Here is a 21,284-nt window from a genome sequence, read left to right as displayed (position 1 = left end):
CCCATGTATCATTAAAACAGCTGTAAAACCCGACACGGCTGTAAACACTCACGTCTTCAACCTGGCTGCGGTGGCACAACGAGTGAGGTTTCAAAAATCAAGAGATGCACTACCGGCCGGCTTGTGCTGATGGATCTGACACATCTTTTGTTTTACGGTGCCGTATGCCAGGGTGAGAACAGCAAGCTTAATGGCCTCTCTAACCCTGCAGCAGACTGGCAACCTGTCCAGGGTATATCACACCTCTCACCCTATGACAGCTGGGATAGACTCCAGTCTCACTATGACCCTGAATTGGATAAATATAAGAAGATGGATGGACAAGCTAAGAAATCCTGATTTTAATAAACTGCTATTTATTTTAGACAAGCTGTTGTGTCCATCAGTGGGGCAGTGATCACAGTAACAGATACGGGCAAAAATGGCCATAAGGCATCAGTGAATAAGGTCAGATGTAGAATCAACATGTTTAGATGAAAGAGAGTGATTCACGATGAGTGATATTTCCAGGAGAAAATAACCGTGATCCAGGCTACATCATGCCTTAACTACAGCATGCATGCAAATGGGCTTTATAATTACAAACAAGAAGTGCCTTAAAGATGGCAAGCAAACAAAAAGATACAATTAACATGCCCTGCAATCCTGTACCAACACACATCCATGTACTACTATCCAAAATGCATTCCTCCTACACAAAATACAAACTCACTTGGTCATACATTCTTCTGGTCGCAGAAACAAACAAAAAAAACCACACACACACACACACATATATACACCCACACACTCAGGCAAACACAAAAACCAGCCATCAGGGAGCAAATTCCATTTCATTTCCCGCTTTAGTAAGGAGCAAGCAGGGGAATCGATACATGCCATCTCCAGCTGTGCTGAAGGGGGTTTGGCTGCCATGGAGACAGATGTAGCACCGCTACAAACTGCTGCTCTAATTCAATCCACCGGAGTTAACACACAAGCACACGGTGATGGAGGATGAGCTTGCTGCTGCCCTGGTTGGAAAATACGATCACAAAATAGCCGTACGAGCGAGCCGCATAATGCGGCACAATTTAACAGATGTGCGGTGGAGATGAGTGGAGGATTCTTGAGATAATGAGTGAACAATCACATAAACACACAAATTGTGTACCTGTGCACAGTACTGGGACTTGGCCACGGCCGCCAGGAGCTTGAGTATGGGCTGGGATTGGGACACCAGAGGGGAGACGGCATGGATGACAGCTGTGAACTTCGGGTACGGTCTAATACCTGAAACGCAACAGACAGAAAACACTCATTAATGTATTTCTGAACAAAAACAGCAAAAAGAGCAGACTGTCAATCAATGCATCAATGCAATTTCGGGCTTTTGAAAAGAGCAAAGCTGAGTGAGAACCGGAGCTCTGCATTTCCAAACACCTCATATCTATATTCAGTGAAAGCTGTTCCTTAAAACCAGTATGTCAGCATTTCAGTGGCACAGATTATATAATTGTCAGCGATGGAAGTTTTTCAAACCCTTCTTAAAATATTCAACATTGTTAATGTGTTTTGAAAATGCCAGATCTTTTGATCACTGAATATTTCATTTTAAAAACTCCTCAGCTGTATCAGCAACCCAATAAACACACGACTGCTAACTGCTGATGTGACTTTAAATTCAGTCTGACTTGATAGAGTAATTGAGGCTGAAAATGAGGAGGAAATAAGATATTGAGCAAGACGGATCATAGAGGACGTCCAAGTTTTCCTAATTTAAATCTAATCTAATCCAAGGCAGCAAAGCATGGCGGGGAGGAGACAGCATTAGATGAGTCTCCTTTCCGCCACTGAGCAACTTTTATGAAGAGGAATATAGTTCAAACTTGGTAAACTATCCTTTAGAGTTGTAATAAAAAGTAGAGAGACTGCCGACTTTTTTAACACCTAGGGATGTAAAACCGTAACAAGCTCATAAACAGACTTTCATGAAACATTGAAGAAAACAAGGAGCAGGATTATTATCACGCAGCATATTCTGTATTTTGAATGTGCATGCTGTTTTCTGCCTCTTAGCACATGATGCTCAGTGGGTTTTATCTCATCCGGCATCAGCACATTACACATTTCTTTGGCTAAAACTTTAAAGCAGTACGCCAGGCAGATTAAAGACTGATTCAGCAATTTGAGGCAGTTTCCTACTTACAATGACCCTCCTCATCTAAGAAATACTGTATGGACTGTATACTAGATAGAGTCGAGACTTTAAACTAATTACCAATTATGGATTTTTTTAATACAACAGCATGAGGCCTGTAATTCATAATTTGTTTGGCTTTTATTTGCAAAAAAACAAATATACATATACTTGAATGTTATAGAAAAAGAAATGCAACACGACTGCTCCTACAAACTCTTGTTTGTGTTTTTCTCCTACATAAATCGCATGTGGGACTCAGAGACCAGTTGGAGACCACCTGGCAACCATCAGCATTCTCTGGTCAGCTGCGAGTGGTTGCTGATGGTTGTTGTGGCAGTCGCTGTGAAACCAAGTGCTACTCCCAAGTCAAGCAGGCCTAAAGATTGGTCTGTGAACCCCAACTATGGACACTTGGCAAAAAAATGTGTATTCCCTGACTGGTTGGCAACCTCATCGCGATAGCTTTGGTCACTAGCAAGTTGCCGTGGTAGCTCGTTGTTTGTAAAACCTCACCAACTTCTCGTGTTTGTGAAACTGAACAAACCGTAAATGGAGATCGCTCCCCTTCAAATTAAAAGTTGCTACTGAAATGTGTTTGTTGCAGCTGTAATATGCAATGTTCTCAGTTTCCAGTGTGTGCCGCACATTGATTAGTTAGCAAAGGTTTGAAGTCGTCTTTCATGCAGGCAATGGGGGCAATCTGCAAGCGACCAAAGAAATCAGGAAGTTATTGATTCAGTATGCTCTCGGCAGACACACACCAGCTGGTCAGGGATGACACATTTTCACTAGTGACTGGAGGTTGCCAGGCAGTCACCACCCGGTCTCTTGCCTCTGTGACTGAGACCATAAGTTTCACTCCAAACTGTGGTCATCTTTGTCTCACTATAAGTGTTGAGAACCACTAAAATAAAACATTTGAAGACATAAAAAGCAAAACTGGCCAAAATTTCACAACAAAACAGCAAAAGTCCAAATAAAAAAAAAACTAATGTTTTGTTGCATAATTTTATGATTACTCCAACAATCATCTTGTGACACTTCAAGGTTTATCCTGTTACCCAGAGTGGAAAGTCAAGCCCCATCAGTCCCACTTTGGTTTGGCTTCTGAGTCTTGGCCCTGACCTCAGCCCCATCCAAAACATGAGGGTTGACAGCCAGACCAACATCTGTGGCTGACATTAATAATACTGATGAGAACGAATGAGGGGAAATCCTTGCAGCCACTTTCCAAAGCCTTCCCAGAAGAGAGAAGCCCATTTTAATTTTACTGGTGATATTTTTATGAATGAGATGCTCAAACATTATTCATGTGTTTCGGTGTGTCTCAATACAGAAGTTTTACCGGACCCAAAGTGAGAGACAAAGCAGCGAGCTGGAGAGATAAAAACTATTGACTGTGACTATTTTTTTCTCGACTGAGGTTTCGCGCAATCGCGTCAATTCTAACAAAGTATCTGAGGTAATGTTTTATATTCACTTTGTTATTTTTTATTGTTACAGTTACACTTCTTGCATTCTGGGTGAATTCTGCTGCCCCTCCCTCCCCTGTTTGAGTAAACTTGTATACAAATCAACATTAGACTGACGCACAGTGTCATCCGTGTCAAGGAACATCCTGTTAGCATTTTGGAGTTTCGGTTGGCTGAAAATCCCTCTCTCCCAGGCAAATACATACGCAAACGGACACAACGGCGATACCATGAAGAACTCAGCCTTAATAAAATTATAATAGGTGAGTTAATGAAAAATAAATAAATATAGTAAATATGCTTTTCTTTCTGCCGTGTCAATTCAGTAAAGCAGTAACATGGTGAGTAAAAAGTACATGTAAATCGTTTTGGTGCTGTGGGCAGGACTCCTGCTGGAAAAAGAAATCTCCATAAAGCCTGTCAGCAGATGGAGGCTTGAAGTGCTCTAAACTATCCCAGTAGATGGCTGCATTGACTTTGGACCTGATAAAACACAGAGGACCAGGTAAGATCATCTGACATTGTCTCTCTGTCTTAACACAAATTAATCGATACTCAACACCAGCATCCACCCAGTCCTCGTGGAGAGCTCCCAAATTCTTAAATGAACTTTTCCCCATGATTGTTGTTACATGTATTCAGAGATCAACAGTATTTAGTTTCTTTAACAGTAGTTAAACCCAAAATTAAACATTCTAATAATATTAGATACTGGATTTCTTTAAAGAAAGTCATTGCAATAAACATGAAAAACACCCACTTTACATGTGCTGAATATGAATACAGAGCATATGAAAGTTTACTTTTTTTAATTAAATTTTTTTTAGTTAAATTATGAAAAAGGAAACTTTTTATGATATTTAAACTTTTAGAGATGGATGAGTATTTTTGCTCAGGGTATTATTATTACTATTCTTAAATATGCATGTTATGATCATCCTAAAAAACCAAACTTGTTTCTGCTTCTTATTAAAAAGACTATTCTGCTAAAGCAATCAAAACAAACTCTTCTCCTGCTGTGTGAGTCTGAGTGTTAATATGCTGCATGAAAAAGAGTCTGTGCGTGTCTTGTTATTGGCTCTTGGACAACAAGAAGAAATATCTCTTAGAAGAAAACTCACATTCTTTGATTTCACTCATTTACCCGTCAGCGACAAGCCACCTTGTCTCCTAAAAACCCATCCGTGTTTAATTGCTTCCTCTTTGACAAACAAATAAACTTGCCAGTGTTGTAATCCATGCCTGTCACCGCGCCCATCCATTTTAATATCCGCTCCACCTCGGGTGCTACATCGACACATTTTTGCATTCGTACTGTTGCCGCCTGGGCGTCTATGAGTTTGTGCGCGTGGGAACGTTTGCAGCGGATGATGATGGAGTGGAGAAGCGAGGGATGGAGCGGCTCCCGGGTCGCGGATTGCGGTGGGGGGGGGGGGGGGAATCAACACTGCTGAACCGTAGCGGGCAGCGGCAGAAGCTGTAGCAATGCTGACTCAAAAACCAATGATGGACGCGGCGATGTGTCAGCAGTGCTAATACAAACATCCGTCAAAGGCCTGTTCGTCCACTCCACTTGCTGCTATTCACAGCTGTTCGAGGAGGGCAGTAGACCAAGGCTGTTTTTCTAGTGTTTGCGCAAAGTCCACAACCACAGCTGCAGCTGGACACAAATCTACTGTCTTTATTCAAAAAGTCTGACAATTTAATGGGTATGCAGGGTGGGAGAAGCGTAACAGCACTTTACAGTGAGTGTGTGTGTGTGTGTGTGTGAAGGCTACTGACCCAGTGTGTCGTAGTAGAAGGGGAAGTCTCCCAGGTATCCAGAGTACTGCGGCAGAGCGAACAGGCCCCCAGGGTGACTGTTCCACATCAGGCTACTCCTAGAGGCGTGCTCTAGTACACGGTCCTGAATGATCTGCACACAGGAACAAAACCATACACAGGTTAGACTACAAAATAAAGCCTAAATAAAGCCTGTATAAATTAAGACAAGTCTCATATGACAGATATGAGATGGATCTTTATTTCCACAATTAATGTTATTTTGTGCTGCTGTGGGGACTTTGCAGAGCGCTGCCAATATTAGGTTTTTAAGGCCGATATCAATACCGGTACAAATATTTGGTGAATTAACAATCTGATATATATCCAATTATTTTTCTTTTCAGACACAACTAATAAAAAAATAGATTACATTTTAAATGTGTAGCTATTTCTAAGTTCTTACTAAGATAATATGACAATGTGGCTTAAAAACAATCTGGTTTTATTATCACAACAAGTTGTTGTTTGTGGCATTTCAAACAAGGTTACCAAAGTTAAATTAAAAGTCAGCTAAACTAAAACTAGATGTGAAAGAAAAAAAACAATTTTAATTAAATAAAACAAAAATGAAATTTAAGCTAACTGAAATGATTTTGTGACTCAAGTAACCAAAGTAAAGATGTAGAGGAATAATGCTACAAATATGTCTCTGCCAGTCTGGCAAAAAATTGTTATCACAGGTCGTCTTGATGACATTTTGATGTGTTTACTGAATTGTTAGATGTTTACATGACAATGAGTTAACTGCCCTCAAAAAGTACTGCAGTTCTATTGTAATATCTATCCATCCGTCCATCCATCCATCTATCAAAAACAATTAAACCCCGAAACTAATACAAACTAAACTAAAACTAGAAAACCCAATCTGGAAACTAACAAAAACTAAACCTAATTAAAAGCTAGAAATTAAATGAAAATTAAAAGTTGTACGAAACTTAAAGGGTTAAAAATACCAAAAATACCTGCAAAGTAATGAACTTAAAATGGTGCGTTTATCTGTGAGGACTTTGAACGGCAGCTTTCACTCTGGACAGAGTTGGGAGAGTTAAGTCAAGGCATGTCCTCTTGCAAATGCACTTCAGACATGTTCTCACTGGAAATGTTCGGCCTTTGTGGAGCGCGCAGGACTCGGGACAGGCGGCATCGCCTCGCTGGCTGCGAATCCACCGGGACGATTAATTACCTTCGCTATTCTCACATGAGTGCAGTTGGACATTACTCTGACTTTCTGCTAGGCCGCTGGCAGCTTCGATTATTTAATATCCGATCTGGCTGCGTGGGGCACAGAGCTCTTCAAAGTTTCAGTGCATATGAATCCAGAGTCTGTTTTACAGGATTAAAACTGTACTGCTTTAATTACAGCAGGGTCTATGTATACCTCGGGCCACTCTGTCGTTTGTGCCGCTTCTTCATTAATTCAAACTCAGAAAAAGCACACAAAAAAAGCAGCATGAACCCAACAAAGATTACCTTTAACTAACACTTCTTAGATCACAAAGGAATCATAACAATCAGAAATATTTGTGTAGATGAGCGAACATTCGTAAGCCTTTCAGATTATGCTGAATGAAGGATTTGATCAATGAGCCTTGTAATCACGTCTATAAAATATCTCACACTGAGAAATTAGTTTTCTCACAAAAAGTGCCAAGAAGAAGACAGTCGTAAATGTGAATGAGAATCAACACAGCTAATGCACCAACTTACAATAACCCCCCCTCCTTTCAGCTCTATTATTCAAAACTCAGTCGGTGTATTAGAGGAGGTGAAAGCAAGAAAAAAAACTGGTATAAAAGTAAGTCTGCGGGCGTTAGATGAAAGCAAAAAGCTAGCTGAGCTTTGCAAATGTTTGCTTTGTATCACCTCAATAGCAGCCATTGATTGTGTCAAGAGTGAATCGCACTGGCACAAAGCGAGGCTGAAAGAAATCTATGTTATTGTGCAATATTTTCTCCGCTGACAACCCAAACTGTTTTTTTTCCCCTTCCCCTTCTTTTTTCTTTCCTCAAGCCAAAAAGCATCTGTGCCGGTCAGTCACACAGACAGAAGCCAGTGATGGGGAGGGTGGGTATAAGAGCCAAACGGTGGACACGGACAAAGTCATCAGCTGCATCTAAGCACCAGTCAGTCAGGCCTGCCCCAATCCTTTCTGCGCCCAAATAGAGCAGTCAGTCAAACGGGTCGGACGTGAGAATGGGCACTATTTCCCCCCAGCTGCAGCTCGCACCGGGCCTCTGCTGAACAGGCAGACAGGAGAAAGAGATATTGCTGCTGTGCCCTTGAGCCATGTTAAATTGCTTCAGTAAAACAGACACGGGTTTGCGGCCGTGTTTTATGGCCGCTATTGAGCGGGAAGGTGCTGGCTGCTTAGCTTGGCAACTCAAAGGATGGATACATAACATGGAAAGAAGTAGAGAGAGTCAGGTGGGGCGATGGCTGAGCTGCTGATAGCTGTTCAAATTGTAAAAAAAAAGAAAAGAAAGAAAAGCTAATAACATAGCTCGAGGGCCTTACTGTAATAATATTGACAAAGCGGCATAAAAATTCATCATAGTGAGGCGGGGATGTGAAGAAAGAAAGGGGGAGAGAAAAAAAAATCAGCCCCGTGTGAGTCTCTTTTACTTTTCCGAGCTTTGTCCCCGAGGGCAGTCGATAACCATTTGCCTCAGAAAAACAGATTAACTCGGAATCCGTTAACTTCTCTATAAAAACACTGCCTGCCACCTTAACACCCTCAAGCCCTTTACACCTTATGAGGGGCAATTTTGCTCGCTTGGCTGCTGCTCCTCCCCCGTCGGCAGCCCTCAGTCGGGACATGATGGACGACTCAATCTCACCTCAGAACAGCCACAATCAACCAATTAGAGCATGATAGATAAATCCTGCCTCCGTGGGAGCACTCTGTGAACTCGCTTTTAATAGGTGAGTTTAATAGGTGTACCAGCAGCACGGAAGCCGGCGATATTGACCTTGTGATTGGTCGAAATGTGGCTGCTTCCTGACAGGAAAGAGCGCATGATAGGTTGAACTTGTGTTTCCTGCTTGCTCGCCGCACACACACACACACACACACACACACACACACACACACACACAGGAAGTCAATAAAAAAGGCAAGTGTGTTTTTTAAATGCGCGCAAGCAGATTCAATCTGTCAAGATATCAGAGTGTATATGTGTGTTTTGAGCATGTGTGTATCCTTACAGATCTACAGTAGAGTTGGGTGTGTGTCTCTGTGTGTGTGTGTGCGCGCGTGCAGGCCCAACAGGATGAATAAACCATGTCGCTCGTTATCTGGGGGCCTGCCACTGCAACTCCATTTACATATGTCACCCCCACTCCTCTTCACCCCTTCTCTCCCCACTCTGCTCTTTTAACAGGACAGTCAGTCAGGATTAAACGTTTAGCCACTGCCCCATTCAACACATACGCACACACACGCACAAACATGCAGGCAAACTCACCCTCACAGACGCACGCTGAGTCACAGGCCGTGTCACCTTGCACTTCAGCGTGGAGTGACAACATGTCAGCAAGGTTATGCCTGGGTGGTGCCGTGTGTATCTGGCCTGACACATCTTGACATATGGAGATGTGTTTCTGACTGCGTGTGTGTGTGTAATAGCTCACAGTGAGACATGGCTAGATAGAAAACAGACTAGAGATGTAGAGCTAGCTGAAATCAGACAACTCTAGACACTGAAGTCACGACAGATTACGTGCACTGTGTGTGTGTGTGTGTGTGTGTGTGTGTGTGTGTGTGTAAGATCTGGGAGGTTATAGTGTCAGTGAGATTGTAGCATTGAGAGGGGAATCTTGCTCCGGGGGCTTCAGCAATGCAGTAAGAAAGGAAATTAAAAGCGTGATGGGGTGCTTGAATGAGGGAGCACGCAGGAAGGAGGAGACATTTGCAACCGCAGCATGAAACTAGCAGTAAGCCCCGGTGTTATCCCTGCATCCATAAACAATTTGTTTAAAATGAATAATAAGGGATGGAGGAGGATTGAGTGGATAAATTGTTCTTCCACTCACAGATTCCTTAAACTGGGTTATTGTTAACAAAGTCAATGTGCATAATAATATGGGGTTGGGAGGAGGCTCTGGCACTTTTGAGTAGTTTTCAGTTTTGTGCCTCCTGTGGTTGACATTTGGTGTGGATTCAAGTTATTAACCAATCCTTTAAAACCTCTTAAATGACTAATACGTCTACCGTAGCATGACTACCTATACTGCTTCCATCTTACTAATCCATGTGCATGCTGCTAATCAAGCCTGCATGTAGCTATGTGCATTGCTTGTTAAGTTATTTTAAGAAAAGAAAGAGCAGGAGCAAAATCTAACTGAATAACAGCAGTTCTTAGAAAAGCGACTGCTCCCCATAGACTCCCATGTTAAAATACCCAAATTTACTACAAAAATAAGCCTATTCCCCAGTTTTTAACCACTATGATGGGTGAATTTTTATATCTCACCAATTCAAATTTTATTAAAGCCTGAAAGATATGAATAATTAAAGCTGTGGCTGCATATAAAAGACGGTTGTAGCCACTGTGATGCCACCCACTGATTTACCGAGGCCTGTTTTGAATCCACAAACTGAGCATTGTGGTCGACGTCATTATCTTGGTGTTTTAAAACCACACATGAAGAGACTGAGGGATCTGCTAGAGAAACCGAGGGACAACGCTCTGACATCTTAATGTATGCTCCTTTTACACTCTAATGCTGATCAGAATGTAGAAATCAAACCTCATATTTTATTTAATAAGACCAGAAATGAGCAAATTAGAAAACAATCTCATCAGGACCACAACAGTAGCCCCCTGCTGGTCACTGGAAATAATGCAGGTGCACTGGATTCATTTTAGCAGCTTCCAGAGCTGAAACTTGAAGCTACATCCTTGTTCTATGTCATCTCTGTTATCAGCACAGGCTAGTATAGTTATGACATGTTAGGAGGACCTGTCAATGCCGTTTGTAATGCCGGTGCCTCAGGATATTTAACTATTTGATAAATAACATGGCTTCCTGTACGCTTGTATTAACTGACCGCCCAAGAAGTCTGCGCTGTGGTTTTACTGGTGAGTAAAACTCTAGTATGACATTTATATACTGCACAAGCACTAATTAACAGTTATCTGTGTGTGTGAAATGTTGTTTAAGGATGCACCTTGCCAACAAGAATAACTCAGTATTTCCACCATCTCATATAAATATGCACACTTCTGCCTCCCAACTACAAAATATCGTGACGACCTACAGACCTAAGTTGTTTATTTCTAGCTTCCAACATAGTCCCATCATTTTATGACCTTTTGAACCAAGCAGTCTTGAGAATTATTTAGTTGTGTATGGCCGAGACGCGGAAGTATGCAGCGTTTCTTTTGAATACTTCTCTTATTTTTAAATTATTTACAGCTACAGTTTTACAGTCACTTTAAGTGAGTTCAGACGAGCACACTGTTATTCCAAATCCCTCTGTCATCGCATCATGCTCCAGCGTTTGCCAGCAGGCATACTGCCTTGCCTTTGAGCAGGGTCATTTGAAACAACCATAAACACTTTTGCTTTTAGACGTGTTTGGATGACATGTTGTATAAACTAGATTGTTTCAAACACCCTCGAGCCTTTTTGTCATATTCAGAGTTGAACACAGATGCAGACTACACTGATGTGAAACACGCTAAAAGGGATGTGTGAGAACTTTCCATGGACCTAAAAGGACCTCAGAAACTTCACCCACAGAATCTGTGGCAGGATCTGAAAACTGCTGTTCACAAACGCTGTCCATCTAATCTGACTGAGCTGGAGCTGTTTTGCAAAGAAGAATGGGCACGGATTTCAGTCTCTAGATGTGCAAAGCTGGTAGAGACATACCCTAAAAGACTGGCAGCTGTAATTGCAGCAAAGGTGGTTCTACAAAGTATCGACTCAGGGGCTGAATAATTAGGCACACCCCACTTTGCAGTTATTTATTTGTAAAAAATGTTTGGAATCATGTATGATTTTCGTTCCACTTCTCACATGTACACTACTTTGTATTGGTCTTTCACGTGGAATTCCAATAAAATTTATTCATGTTTGTGGCTGTAATGTGACAAAATGTCAAGGGGGCCAAATACTTTTGCAAGCCACTGTAACTGTCTCTACTGGTGGCATTATAAATAGTACTACCCCGCCAATTGCTGCAACTACTATTGATATATCGTAAAATAGCATTTAATATAAACAAAAAGCGGCCGGTGAGAAATTCTACATGAACACGTTCCGCAATTTCCATTTTTTCTTTGCTCTCTGTCAAAAAACAGAGAAAAATTCGGTTTTTACTTTTAGCCTCACACCAAACAGACCAAACAGAGGGCGCAGCGATCATGGAGTCTGCAGGGACACTGCAGCCCTCGGAGACAAAGGCTGATAATGGACGAAGGAGAGTTTGTACAACTGAGCATATGCGTCTTGACTCCTCACCTCCAGGGTGGTCAGAACAATCTTTTCCACAGAGGAGAAGTAGGCTTCCCAGAGGAACTGAGTCTGCTGTCTGAGGGACAGGATCTTGTCCTGGTGGATGGAGCGAACCGTTGTGGGAATCTGCAAAGAACAAACGGCATTCGATCAGTATTGCACATCGCTGCTGAAGAACGATTGATCTGGGCATTAAAACGTTTTGCTGTGGGTATGCACTGGTGGGGTGCACCTGCTTCTACTGTCTTGTCATAGACATATGCATGTAGATGTACATGTACATGTAGGTTCTTAGTCATCCAGGTCATGCTAACTTTTAGAGCTTGTGGGGAAAAAAAGTGCAGCTGGAATTATGTCTCCTTCATTCTAAAAACAAAAGTCGAGTTCCAGATATGTAATCTTAACCCTTGTGGGGGTTTCCCCCTTTGGTGGGACTGAGTACTACTGAGTACTACTGCTACTACGACAGATTATTCATGCGAGCTGTCATGTGAGCCAAGGTGTAAGAAGGGGGCCTGGATCATTACCATCACCACGAGTGAAACCACTGTGAGACCTTGCCCCACCCTGTCATGTGACCTACTGAGGTCACCTGAGGTAAGTTATGATACCTGTGACCCAGGTCTACCTTTTGTTCGTTTTCTTCTTTTGTGAACTTTTTCTTTGTCTTCATAGAGAGCAATGAGCTGCTAAACTTTTAGTGATTAGGTCCAGGATTTAGATCTTTTCAAAAACTTTCTTCAGAGCAAGTTTTAGTAAAAAATAGCAGCAACATCAGAAGATTTGTGTTTTCCGTCTGTCTCTTTTTAACCTGGCAGAATTTAGTCCCAGTCAAGAATGAAGTCCTGTTTCTGTAACTCAGTTCAATTCAGTTTTATTCATAAAGCATCAAATCAAGATTCTTTCCATTCTGAGATAGAGCCCCTACGATAACACAGAAAACCCCAATATTCAAACAACCCCTTTTGAGTAAGCACTTGGTGACAGTGGGAAGGAAAAACTCCCTTTTAAACAGGAGGAAACCTCCAGCAGAACCAGGCTCAGGGAGGGGCGACCATCTGCCGTGACCGGCTGGGAACGAGGGGAGGAAGACATCACAAACTCAAGGTAGGTTTAAAAATGTTTTGTTTTAAACCGGCAGCATTTACAAGAGACAAATATGTGATGTTCCTGAAGGAAACAAAGCACATGAAAGAAGGAATAAAGTTAACGGCTTCTATCAGTCAAACAATATTACGAGAAAGGAGCTTTAAATGCTTCAGCTGAAATTTAATGGACAGTTTTACACTTTTGTTCCGATAGCTGTGTAGTTTCTTTTGTGACCATTTGTCACAGTAAAGGGGAGATAATGGCCAATAAACGGTATTTATCCACTCTAGTAAACAGTACATTCCTCTATCTGTTAGCATGTTTATTGGAGAGGTAGATCCACTGTACGAGCAATATCTTCCAGATATTTCTGTGGTTCCGATAAATACCTCTAATAAAGAGTACAGGCATCTCACATTTAGTGAAAAACACACATATTAAGTGGGTGTTGTGTGCACCTTGCCCCATTGTACCGCAGCAAAATACATAAATCTGGAGAACGATCCAGGACGTCTCAGACCTGTTTGAAGCTGCACAGAGAAAGCCGAAATGGAGCTCCTGCATTATAAAACTCAATGTCAAACAATATTATTACACACTTCATTCAAATTAAGGTTTAATGGGCATATAATTACTTTTCCCCCCATGAAGTTCAAGCCGTTCCAACGAAATCCATTTGGTGGTTTTATTTATTTGCCCTCTCACAAAACAATGTGGGGCTTTGCGGGGGTATTTTGTAAGCAGTCTGGGACTTGGTATGCCACTTGAATTTTGTTTAGTTAACAGCCATGTCGCTAGAAAACCAAACATGGTGAAGATGGTGAAGGCCGAGCGTGTGCCGAGGGTATCGAGAGTCAGAGAGAGAGTCTGATTTCAGTTGTGGGAATGCTGCGGTTTCTCTTCGCCGTGTCACTTTCAGGTGATATACAGAGCATGTGATTGTTGTGCGAGCGCGTCTACGGGCCGTTACCTGCAGCAGGAGCCTCTCGTCGCCGATGACTGCGGCCGTGTTCCAGTCGATGATCTCGGAGAAAGGCAGCTCCCAGCCGTTACTCAGCATCACTGGTACACATGCAGCCTGAGACACACACATACAGAGAGTGAGGCCTGGAAGTGATGCTTTTACGACTACAATCATTGCTACCTGCCCTAATCTCAGCTGATTTACTGGATATTGATCCTCGTCATTACAGCGACAATACGCAGCTCTGTTTACATAAAGCTGTGATAACTGGACGTCATAATAATCGATCACTCTGTTATTATCTGTGTTTGAGTTTCTTTGAATTGAAAGAGTTTACTTTTAGTGTTTTTCCCGTTATTTGACAATGTGACCGGTAGAAGAATAGAAAAGGAAACGTGGAGAGAGAAAGAATAAAAAGTTCAGGTGGAGGTTAAGAGCCTTGTAGATTCCTAACTATTCAGCCATTAAGCCCCCTTAGGTTTGGACATACAGTGGATAAAAAACACCAGTGGAAGGAAAGAAACCATGATCCAAGCAGACATACCTTTTTTTGCTCAGTCAGCTATACCAGCTTAAGACTAGATCCTGAACTTTCATGGAGTTTATTCACTCCTATTTATTTTTCCTAGATATGAGAAATACAAATCCGAACAAATAAGCCACAGTTTCCTCTAACTAATAAACTTTTGATAGAAATTTCAAATATTTAGCAAACATCTTTTCAATTATAAATTTGCATATATGACACATGATGGATTCCTCTGGGGAAAACCACAGGCCTGAGGATGTGGTTGTTATTTAAACATCTTAAACACCTTGAAAGGTGTCGACTACTTAGTTTCAGCAAATATTGCACATACAGCTGCTTTTGGACTACTTTTTACTGTATTATCTGACATGTTAAATCTAGCTAATCTATCTATTTGACTTGAGCCTCTAAATGATGCCATGTGCACACCAGCTATTCTTTAATAAGTTTCAAACGGGTCCCTCCACCCTCTCACTACACCACTGCCCTCATTCAGCTTGTGAAGGGTCTGTGACATTAAGTGCTATTCCAACCAAACGCCCTTAAGAAGAAATGGCTTACAAAAGCATTTCATTGGGCGAGTCGGTGCTCATATAGGTTTACTAACAACAGGTGCAGCACCTGTTCTGTGACCCATTAATACACTGATTAATATTGATTAGAGCAGCTTAAATCCTACAGGACACGGCCGGCCTTTTTTTCCTTTTGCATTCACTCTGACAGAACAATGTGACACATTTGGACTTAAACCCATGTTGACTGGCTCATAGTTGTAAAAGTGGTTAATATGATATGTTGGGACGTAACATTTCTAGATTTGCATGCTAATAGACAGGCTATATGCAAAGACAGCAAGACAACTATTGGGGGGCGATCGTGGCTCAAGAGTTGGCAGTTCGTCTCGGAATCGGAAGGTTGCCGGTTTGAGCCCCGGCTCCAACAGTCTTGGTCGTTGTGTCCTTGGGCAAGACACTTCCCCCGTTGCCTACTGGCAGTGGTCAGAGGGCCCGGTGGCGCCAGTGTCCGGCAGCCTCGCCTCTGTCAGTGCGCCCCAGGGCAGCTGTGGCTACAATGTAGCTTGCCATCACCAGTGTGTGAATGTGTGTGTGAACGGGTGGGTGATTGAATGTAGTGTTAAGCGCTTTGGGGTCCTTAGGGACTAAGTAAAGCGCTATACAAATACAGGCCATTTACCAACTATATCTCATTATGAACTGAAAGCACAGGAGTCCAGACTCAACTTCAGATGTGTGGAAAAAATTTTAAAAAGCCAGATTCATAAAAACATTTTCTCACACTGCTGCGACAAGAACTACAAGAGGTGAAACGTTCACAAAAAGAATTTCTTAATTACTCGCCCTGTTTTATTTTATTTGATTTCTGAAAATGTCTGAATCATTCACAAGTCTGGAAAATCAAAGAAAGAAACCAGGCCGCTCTGGCTGTTTTATTCACTTCGTGTCTGCACATCAACGTTTAAAAATGATGACATTAGGAGCGGGTGTGTTAATTACTCAAAAGGAGGTGAGCTCGAGGAACGATGAAGGGATTAAGGGAATTCATAAAAGATGAAAAGGCAGACGAACGCGGATAAACAGATATGAATGATATGAGAGGTGGGGAGTTAGTAAAGCTGAAGATGACCTTTGGCAAAGGAATGGCAGAAGGATGGAGGGGTGAGAGGAGAGGTACAGGGGAACAGCTGGTATGTCCGTGTGTTTCTGTGGTTTGATGTTAATGACGGCCCTGTCACTCCCAGGTCATAAAGGTGTCAGCTAAACCAGAACTGGCCCTCGGGCTCTGCTGCTGTCTCTCTCACACACACACGCGCACACACACAAGCGCTGACCTCTATGAAGAATTGCTTTTTCATGCAAAGACCAAAGCTGGCAAATACTCTCTCTTTGTCGTCACGGTTTGAATTCGATGGTTGGAGTGAGTGTGACAAATGGAGAAAGGAGAGGAGAGGGCAAATTTGCCTCCTGAGTGAAGTGTTCTCTGCGCGTGTGCGTGCATGTGTGTGTGTGTGTCAGCTGATAGTGAGATAAGCACACTTATGTGAGTGCACTCTGTGGACAGCGGCGTACGGTAAGGAGAGGTAAAGGACAGTGCAGTAGTAATGCAGAGTGCTGCGCAGTTACAGAAATGGATGAACAGAGAGGAGGAAAAAAGAAAACGAGCAGCGCACGTAAATAAAAGGAGGCAGGAAGAGGCAAAGTGGAGGTGAATGCAGAGCCAGTGTTAGAAAATTACTATGATGACTTGTGTTTATTATGTGCAGCAGTTTCACCCGTAATCCAGCTGAATATACTCTTAACCTGGGCAGCAAAAAGCTAGCAAACAGTCTCTGCATGTCTATGCAAATGCATAAAAAAACAAACCCTCTTTATTTATTTTTTTCATGAAGTCAGGCAACAATTTAACAGTGTATCTGCAAAATGAATATCAGTGTTTAGAGGCAGGAAGCAGCAGCTAATCCTCTCAGCCAAGGTCTCGTTTGTTTATATTAATTACGCTATTAGTCTGAAAATTAAGGTGGTAATGATCTGGTGATCCTTTAATGCTAGAGGTAGCACTATTAAAACAAATGCTAAGTGGAAGGTTGAGTGTAGGTAGTGATTATTTTTCTTCGCAGTGATATTGCTGGTTAGCTTGAATTTAGAGCAGCGAGCAATGCTCTCTCGCAGTGCTGTGGATATGTGTGTTGCTTGTTTACCTGCAGCGCCTCGAGGAAGCGGAAGGAGCCCAGCCGTCTGCCGCGGGGCACCAAACAGAAAGTGGAATTGTGGAGCATCTCCTTGTAGTCGTACCTGCAGGGACACACACACACAGACGTGTTGTGAGTTCACTGGTGTGAAAATGACACTTAAAGGAACGGGCTTAGAAAAAAATGTGAGTGATCATCAGCCACACAGGCCTGGAGACAAGTCATCCACCCATGGACAACCACGGGAGGCTAACGGAAAATGTGTATTCCCAACCAGTTGTCACCATCAGTCTCAAAGAGAGAGCTGCACCTAAACATCTCCCTGTAGCCACAGTTTCACTAGCTCTCTGCAAGGGTTCTGAATGGTTAGAAACAGAACACGTTGCCTTGCCAGTGCAACCAAAAAGCTGCAGAAGGTGCAACTGTTACTCTTCCGTTTCCAGGTTGTGTTCCCTTTGTTCACCGCCACCACTTAGTGAGCTGTTGGGGAGTGTCATCAGACAAGTTGCCGTCTTGCATGCACACTACTGTCGAGTGCATCTGTTACTGATCGAAGTAGACGCAATTGCAATTGGAAAAGGTTTCACCTAGCAACTGCCAGCAACCACTCTCCATCTGGTTTGGGACTGCCCATCTTTCTCTAGCAACCTGTGGTAGTCAGAGTGGTGTCTCTAGTCATGTGTCACCGGTTTACAGATTAGACAATTGCATGCTGTATGAGCTAGTTCTCATCAGTCAGTTAGACCAGCGGTCCCCAACCCCCCAGGCCTCGGACCGGTACCGGTCCGTAAGTCGTTTGGTACCGGGCCACGAGAGTTGAGGCTCAGGTGTGAAATGTATAGTTTTCAGGGTTTTTATCGGTTTTCAGCGTTATTTTGTTATCGTTTTTATCATTTACTCGGTTTTCCTTGGTCTTTTCATGTGTGTTATGAATAATTTTTTTTTTTTTTCGGTACCAGTACTAGTTTTATTTTGTTGTATTTATCCGCGACACCTTAAAGGCCGGTCCATGAAAATATTGTCGGGCATAAACCGGTCCGTGGCGCAAAAAAGGTTGGGGACCGCTGAGTTAGACAACTGCTGCTCTTATTGTTTGATGAAGGGATGAAATCTTTGCCACAACATGTATTAGGGTGGAAATTGTGATGTGACTCTGGATACGATGCTATCTGGAATCATCGCCCATGATAATGCTGTTATCATGACACAGTGATTGTCATATTGAAATTATTTAGTATCTATGAGAGTATGAAATCTGTGTAACTAAGAACATCAACAAAACTGTCCTAAAGAGCCAAAAAGCAGAATTTGATTCATATTACAATATTTTGAATGATTGCAAGAAGATGATGCATCACAATGTTGCTCTTTTGCAGCGCTACTGTTATGCATGTAGTTTTCCACACACTCCCACACATTTAATGACATAAAAACCAAACAGTTATATCAGGAGGGCTCAAACAACTTTTTTAACAAGGTAAAATACAATAATTATCTGAGAGATTTCAAGAGAAAGGGGAGTTCTCACATTTAAAGCGTTGCTTTTTGTGTATTGTAAAGTGGATCTAACAAGTCAGCAGCTGGCTAATAATCGCTTGTTCCTGGAAAACAAGGTGTATGTGCGAAATCACAGCAAGAACAAAACCACGAGTTGATTTTATTATTATTTTATTTTTTAGGTCCCCAGAGTGTCTGATTTTGCTTTTGCCTTTTTCCACCGAGCCTCCTCCTTTCTGCTTTTTCCTTCCACCTATGTTGACTTCCACTTCCTGTCATTCATTTTTTACAGCTTTTCTACATCTTTTTCCTTTTTCTTCTCTTTCCCCCAATCTCAAGACTCACATCCACCTGTGCACACCTCCCCTCTTCTGTCTGCTACCTGCCCCGGTTCTTTTTATCTCTCGGAGCAGGAGGCCGGATCTCCCACCCTCCCCATCTTCCTCTCTCTGCTTTCCCCCGCTCATCCCTCTATTTCTCCAGTGAGGTGTATCTTATTGCTCTCCAAACAGGGTGATCAACCCAGCCAGGGGTAATGAGCTGAGAGTGACACCTGCTTCCACCACACAGCTGGCTCTGCGCGTGCATGTGTGTGCAGCAGAAATAGACAAACTGTGCATCAGTCTATGCGTTCGTGTTTGCATGCTTGGTGCTTTCTCATATTTTGACAGGTTGTGTGTTCAAAATAGCGTTGGCTGTAATGACACTTTTTTCCATAACACTGTAATAGGCTGTAATTCCATAATCACACTAAACTTACTCAAACTGCTACGCTGCTAAGTTTTTAAACTCTCTGCACAACAGGAGGACGAAGCGTCTTCAACTTTTGAGCAATGGAGATATGAACGTTAATTTTTATTGCAAAAAAGGATGAGAATGTAATGGTGAAGCACAAACGACTTTTCCGGCCAGAAGCAGCAACATCTAACACAACGTTAACTCTTTCCGAGCATCTGCAAAGCCAGTAACGAAGAATTCTGGACCCAGAGTGATGTTGGCCTCAGTCGAGCAGCCAAAGCTTGATTTTCAACGGGTAGGAGAAGCTGTGATGAGCAGTCAGGTTTGTAGAATTGTGCCCTCCATTTCTACCCATACCTGTCTGTCTAAAAGAAAGATCTTGTTATTATTCTGGCCTCATTAGGACAGGGATTTCTTCCAGTGTGTGGTATTCTAAGGCCTAGATTACACTCTGCTGCAGACACGGACACAGACAGCCTGAGCTTGAGCAAACATCACTGCTGTACTTCTTTAACAGTCCACGTGAAGTCCATCACCAGCAGCACAGGAAAGAATAATCCCAGTTTAGGACTTGCATCGTCAGCTGGTTATTATGTGATCATGCATTTCAGGTAATCTTGCCCAATAATGCAGAAGTAATGTTATATCTTTCAAGGAGTAATGTATTACTTTTTATAAAATAAAAATAAGAGGTAATTCATGACTTTTTTTGCTATAATGTTGCCATAATTGACCCTGACACGGAAATGCTGATGTTAATGCGTTGGTTACACCAGGTTGGACCCCATTTTGACTTCACAGCTGCCTTTGTGGCAGAGTCAACAAGGTGTTGGAAATACCCGTCAGTGATTTTGGTCCATATTAACATGACAGCATCAGACAGTTGTTGCAGATTTGTCGAATACACTTCAATGACGAGAATCTCCTGTTCCACCAAATCCCAAAAAGTGCTGTATTGGATTGAGATCTGGTGACTGTAGAGGCCATCTAACTGCAGTGAACTCATCGCTATGCTCAAGAAACCAGTTTGAGGTTATTTGAGCTTTGTGACATGGCACAATCTGCCTGGAAGCAGCCATCAGAAGACGGGTAAACTGTGGTCATAAAGACACGGGCACGGTCAACAATAATAGTCGGTTACTCTGTGATGTTTAAAAGATGTTCAACAATACTAACAGGTGTTCCAAGAAGATATGTCCCATTACACGACCACAAAAGCACCTGATATGCTTTTGTGTTGTTTACGCCAAATTCTGAGCCTAAAACCCGAACACGTAGCCCATCTGCGGCAAGTTTTGACAGAGACGCTCTTCTGCGTTGGTTGTAACAAGATAAGATAAGACTTTATTGATGGGAAAGTTTTGCTTTACCTCAGCTCAGGTGCAGATAGCAAAAGGAAAATACAAAAACTCAAATAAAATACAAACAAATATAAAACAAGTAAGATAATACACTATATACAACAGTAGCATACACAGTATGTGATTATGGATATGGTTGTGGAAATATGCAAGACATAAACTATAAACTATATAGTTATAACATAACTATTCTACCACTACTATTCCTATGTAAGTAATAGATATCTATAAGTATAGACATGTACACGCACACACACACAGGTACACACTAAATATACATATGTATATATGCAAACACACAGAAGGTGCATTATGCATGAAGTGGTGACTGTGGATGTCCACAATGTCCAGTGACTTATGACATCGTGGTTGAGGAGTTCTAGAGTCTAACTGCTGTTGGGATGAATGATCTGTGAAAGCGCTCCTTCCTGCAGCGAGGGTGTTTCACGACTGGTTCTT

At 42.2% G+C, this 21,284-nt stretch overlaps 1 protein-coding gene across 2 annotated transcripts in view; it reads right to left on the bottom strand.

Annotated features, from left to right (window-relative positions):
• ext1b (exostosin glycosyltransferase 1b) overlaps positions 1-21,284 on the bottom strand; it is a 140,128-nt gene that overhangs the window by 30,620 nt on the left and 88,224 nt on the right. For both annotated transcript variants that reach the window (XR_014872088.1, XM_085149420.1), the window contains exons 2-6: positions 17,239-17,332; positions 14,000-14,107; positions 11,947-12,066; positions 5,437-5,569; positions 1,154-1,272 (exon numbers count right to left, since the gene is read on the bottom strand). Coding sequence is in view for 1 of the 2 variants with exons in the window: in XM_085149420.1 (XP_085005546.1) it covers positions 1,154-1,272; positions 5,437-5,569; positions 11,947-12,066; positions 14,000-14,107; positions 17,239-17,332 (574 nt within the window). In the remaining variant the exon portion in view is untranslated. The remainder of the gene's footprint in view (positions 1-1,153; positions 1,273-5,436; positions 5,570-11,946; positions 12,067-13,999; positions 14,108-17,238; positions 17,333-21,284) is intronic.

This window comes from Neolamprologus multifasciatus, chromosome 22, assembly GCF_963576455.1.
Source record: "Neolamprologus multifasciatus chromosome 22, fNeoMul1.2, whole genome shotgun sequence".
NCBI classification, from domain to species: domain Eukaryota; kingdom Metazoa; phylum Chordata; class Actinopteri; order Cichliformes; family Cichlidae; genus Neolamprologus; species Neolamprologus multifasciatus.
The sequence above is the reverse complement of the archived record's forward strand: the minus strand, read 5'-3'. Positions and strand labels throughout refer to the sequence as shown.